Source organism: Mizuhopecten yessoensis, unplaced genomic scaffold (assembly GCF_002113885.1).
Source record: "Mizuhopecten yessoensis strain PY_sf001 unplaced genomic scaffold, ASM211388v2 scaffold10905, whole genome shotgun sequence".
Lineage (NCBI taxonomy): Eukaryota > Metazoa > Mollusca > Bivalvia > Pectinida > Pectinidae > Mizuhopecten > Mizuhopecten yessoensis.
Window position 1 is genome coordinate 79879 of NW_018408780.1, and position 4948 is coordinate 84826.

General features: G+C 36.7%; 1 protein-coding gene across 2 annotated transcripts; it reads left to right on the plus strand.

Moving 5' to 3' along the window:
* The first annotated feature begins 276 nt into the window (after nt 1-276).
* LOC110463429 (UPF0748 protein YngK-like) lies at nt 277-4051 on the plus strand. 2 transcript variants are annotated; one of them, XM_021518022.1, is made up of 3 exons: nt 277-461; nt 1089-1152; nt 2233-4051. In XM_021518022.1, the coding sequence occupies exons 1-3, from the start codon at nt 408-410 to the stop codon at nt 3636-3638; spliced, it is 1524 nt and encodes a 507-aa protein (XP_021373697.1). In that variant the 5' UTR covers nt 277-407; the 3' UTR covers nt 3639-4051. The 2 variants fall into 2 exon arrangements, with proteins under 2 accessions (XP_021373697.1, XP_021373696.1); XM_021518021.1 differs by lacking the exon at nt 277-461 and adding an exon at nt 879-968.
* Nucleotides 4052-4948: the final 897 nt, after the last annotated feature.

The window sequence follows — 4948 nt, forward strand, 5'->3', positions numbered from 1 at the left end:
CATGTTTACAATCTGTCTATAACGAGCTTTTTCGCTGATGTAATCTCTTTGGTATATATCATTGGTATGACGATCACAAAGTCCTTTCCTTTGGATGTTAATTATATAACTCCTATTGACCGGCCAAATACATTTTGTAAGTATCAACAAGATATTCGGTTATTTGTGCCTTTTTCTTTATGTACATCTTTTCTATTTATAGTCAACAAGCCGATATAATCTAGTTATATATAGATCCGGGTTAAGCCTCATAAAACTTGTATCAACAGTCAAGAAAGCCCCTTGTGAACAAGGAAGTCACTATATAAACCTGTGATGTATACATGTTTGGATTACTTCGTCATACTAAAGAAGGAAGTAACTCGCGATAGATTCGTTAATATGGTGATATTGGGAATATTTGGTGAATGATATATATGGTGATGTATTTGCGATTATACCATTCAAGATTCCTTAATAAGGTACGTATACAATGTCTGTTAGGTCATCGTCGATATAACCGTATCTGATCTTACTCTGTGTAACACAGTCGTGTATACACATACTAGCCTTATCTAGGTTGATTCGCCGTCGATTATCTGTAGTACGCATTGTTAGCTTGATACAATAGCCCTGCATTGGAAAAACATACCAACGCACAGTTAAGCTATCCAAGCATTTAGTTGACAGAATCATGTTGCACGCTTAACGAATTCATTATTCATCTACATATATTTTTCAGTTTATTGATTCTTATAAATTTAATGTATAGCCTGTATAATTATTATCGAAAACATCAACATGTTAATCATTTAATTTACAAATGCTCAATTATGAATATCTTCCTGTTAAAAAGTTGTTAACCTGTCGTTAAACTAACCAGGTGTGGACCAATTTAGCCCCACCAAAGTGTTCACATGATCTTCTAGGTTATGTGCGTGACGAATATTGAGACTTCTAACTATAGAAACATGAGGACGGGCCAACAGGTAGGCTGGCTACCAGCCATATTATTATTGTTGTCCTCATCATGTCCTTACCTATACCAGATTTATCCAGTATATCTGTATTTTTATGCTGTTTTATTTATGTTGTCCTAACTTTTACAGATAACCGTCATTAGCTTGGTGCTCGCGATCATGACGTCAGGGAATACGAACGTGAATAGTCAAGGTCAGTCCATTTCCTAGCTCTTTTGCATGCGTCATCTTATTATTATACCTCGAATTCAAATACATTAAAGCATACTAAATCAATGTTTATGTTGTTTTACGTGTACAGATTAAATATGTACGTCTTGGTACAGCAACTTCTCCTATATATCCAGTGGGTGGATAGCCAATGTGTTTATACACAGGTACTTTTGGGCCTGTAGCCCATGGATTTTATGAAGGATGTGTTATCAACAAATATACATGATTTGCTAATTATTAATATGCAAAACATAAACAAACAGACGATAAATGAATATTGAATAGTTAAACATATTTATTTCACAAGCTAAATTTGAGTTATTTCCCCTACACTGCTTATTTGGATTGTTGTGATAGAATATACCTACATTGTACATACATCTAGCTCGATGTCCAATTCAATTGACATATACGAAAATCAATAAAATCCTGTTAAAATTGAAATTAAAAACCATATTTAAACGTTTTGTTTAGCAGGGTATAGATAATGTGTTTAGACACCACATTAAGAGATCAATTGATGGATTTCCAAAAGATGTCCTTTGAAAAGATCTACGATAATTACAAAGGTTATAGATCTATTTTTTATATATATACATTTATGTATTGAGTCCTCAAAACGAAATTTGCGCTTATTGTTTTCACCCGCTTTTTTTCTCGCCCTTCATAGTGGGCAGCTCCATGCATACTATCCGATCTCATAATAGCTAGAATTGTTTGAATGTGATTGGTACACGGTATACTCGCGAGGATTCGATATCGTGAAATAAATATATACGTCTCCGTATCGCCATCGACCTTTCTCTTGAACTTACGCGACACATGCATCTCGGGAAATATGAGTGATTTACAGCTAATGCTCCTGCAATTGAGATATAGATTTCAGTACACACTGTTCGATATGTTAGAGTGGTGAGCTCAAAGAAAGTTCGAAGTTTAGATTTTGTTCAACAATCCCGCCCTTACAAATAACGCTTGGAAAATAATTTAAAACTTGAAAATCATTGTCTCGTAAATATTGTTAAATTGGTGAATTTCTACGGAACTGTATGTTTTACAGATGCTGACTGGCCGGTTCATGAGTTTCGAGGAGTATGGATTGCTACCGTTGCTAACATCGATTGGCCGTCATCTCCTCACCTTTCCTCAAGTCAGCAAAAGCAGGAACTTATAGCAATGTTTGACAAACTTGAAGAATTAAATTTTAATGCCGTCGTTTTTCAAATACGAACCTCGGGTGATGCATTGTACAGTTCTCATATCGAGCCATGGAGTGCCTATTTGACTGGCAAACAGGGAGTGCCGCCAAGTCCTCTTTACGACCCACTAGCATTTGCCGTCACAGAAGCTCACAATAGAAATATGCAGTTACATGCATGGTTCAATCCTTTCAGAGCACGTGCCGGAAGTACACAGAGATCGGATTTGGCGGCAAACCATATATCCCATCGTTTTAGCAGTGCGTGCTATGCATATGGGAAAGACCTCTGGATGGACCCGGGCGACCCCGGCGTACAGAATTTTACTTTTAATGTTTTCATGAACGTGTTGGAGCGTTACGATGTTGACGGGATACACATTGATGACTATTTTTATCCATATCCGGTAGGTGACCAAGACTTCCCAGACGCCAACACATACCGTCGTTATGGAGGTAAGATGTTGCTTTCCGATTGGAGAAGAGACAATATCAACAAACTTGTCAAAAACATCTCAAAAGGCATAAATGCTAGAAAACCCTTTGTCATGTTTGGAATTAGTCCTTTTGGGATATGGAAACCTGGTCACCCCAGTCATGTTGTAGGCTTCAACGCGGTTAATGAAATTTATGCAGATTCACGAAACTGGTTAGAGAATGGATGGGTTGATTACTTTACTCCACAACTGTACTGGCAGATAGATCCTCCTGCTCAAAGTTACACGGCCCTCCTTGATTGGTGGACAGAACAAAATCAACACAAGAGACACATATATGCTGGTAATTTTGCTGCAGCCATAGTAACCAAGTCGTGGCCCGTTACCGAGATAGAAAGACAAGTTATTGAATCACGGGACCGCAGATCAAAGCAAAGTCTGGGAAATGTGTTTTTCAGTGCTAAATATTTCGTTCAAAATACAGATAGGATAAGCGACATGTTCAAATCTCACATATACAATTATCCTTCCATTACGCCAGAAATGACTTGGCTGAATAAAACTTGGACATTGCCAACCCCTCAAAATGTCTTGGCGACCGGGACAGCTGTAACATGGCAAGCAGAGGATTCTCCAGCAATACGGTCCTGGGCTTTATACAGGGTGTATGCGGATGGTTGGCTTCTGGTTAAAGTTTTAAGTAAGAATGTCACCTCCGTAGACCACTTGATTGAGGGAAAGTACGCTTTACGTACAGTAGACAGACTTGGTGGACAGGGCGAGGCAGTCACCTTCATCTTTGGCGGAATAGGAGCAAGTGTCGTAGGATAGTACCAATATAAGTAGTAGGATTATATCAGTAAAACCGTCATATATCATATATATTGAATAGTAAAGATGTAGAGTTTGTGATTATTGCAATACATGAATTGTATGACGTCAACATTGTATGACGTGAACACGATGATTTATCTCCCGGAGGAGAATACTATTTAGTACGAAGGGTTATGGCTAGTTCACCATTGCAATATTTGATATATTTCAAGTGATTTATATTGCCAGACTTCTGTTATAGTTTATAAAACTTGTTAATTATACTCTTAATTGCGTGATGGATTTGTATATATTCAAAATCATGTGATACATAATCGAAAGATTTTATTGATGTGTGAAAACATTGAGGTTTATTTTCGAAGGTTTCTATTCACATCCAGCGATTTTTAAAATTAAAAAATCTTTCTATTTGTTTTGTAAAGTCCGGTGTTTTTTGTACAAAATTACGCAATTCATATTAGAATTTCCAAAGAAAAAGAGAGCTTATACCGCGGTGCAGCGTCCGTCGTCAATCTTTCAACTTTTCCTTAAAAACGCCTACTAGTCGAGAATGGCTGTATGGAATTTGACCAAAGTAGTGTGGATAATTATTAGGCTGAAAAGACTCACCATTGTATAAATGAAGGATGTGTCATCCTTGGGTAAGAGGGTTGGACCCTTTATTGGAAAATATCTCCTTAAAATCCTTCTCTTTGAGTATCGCTAAACGGATTTTTATTTAATGATGATTAAGAACATCCTTGGATCAAGGCAACAAAACATTAATTTAGTTTTATCTGGAACATCATTAGATCGTTCTTATAGTTAGAGTTTGTTGCAGGGGAAAAAGAATATTATGTTAAGACGAAGAAGCTTAAATGCTGACATTTTGTAGTTTAAGTGAACACATCTTCTTTTATAAATGGAATAGGATGGCAGGTTTTGTTTTAAATGCTCAAAGGTAATATTTGCACAAGTTTATCGAATGTAAATGAAATGAAGAAGGTGCGCTACAGGCCTGTTATGTTTTCGCATAAAGACAGTACACAACAAATGAGCAATCAATTCGGCGGGGATATTTTCTGCTTCTTTGGTTAAGACAATGGTAAGTGCCTCTTCAAACATTTAGCGATTATTTCATATTGGCCATGATGCAATTTATTATTAGAGTAATCACAAATCCGGGATCACAAGTCATAGCATTTACAAATGTTTACATCCTGTCTATTAAGGAAAACATTTGGAACCTCGCAAGTATCCGCATTTGGTTCCTCAAACTGATAATGGGAAGTTTTCATTTTTTGTAATGGAAGCACAAATACCTAACC

Coding starts and splice junctions, on each gene's coding strand:
- LOC110463429 (XM_021518021.1), top strand. CDS start 912: ATGTGCGTGACGAATATTGAGACTTCTAACTATAGAAACATGAGGACG. Junction 969..1,088: donor ACATGAGGACGGGCCAACAG/GTAGGCTGGCTA, acceptor TAACTTTTACAG/ATAACCGTCATTAGCTTGGT. Junction 1,153..2,232: donor TACGAACGTGAATAGTCAAG/GTCAGTCCATTT, acceptor TATGTTTTACAG/ATGCTGACTGGCCGGTTCAT.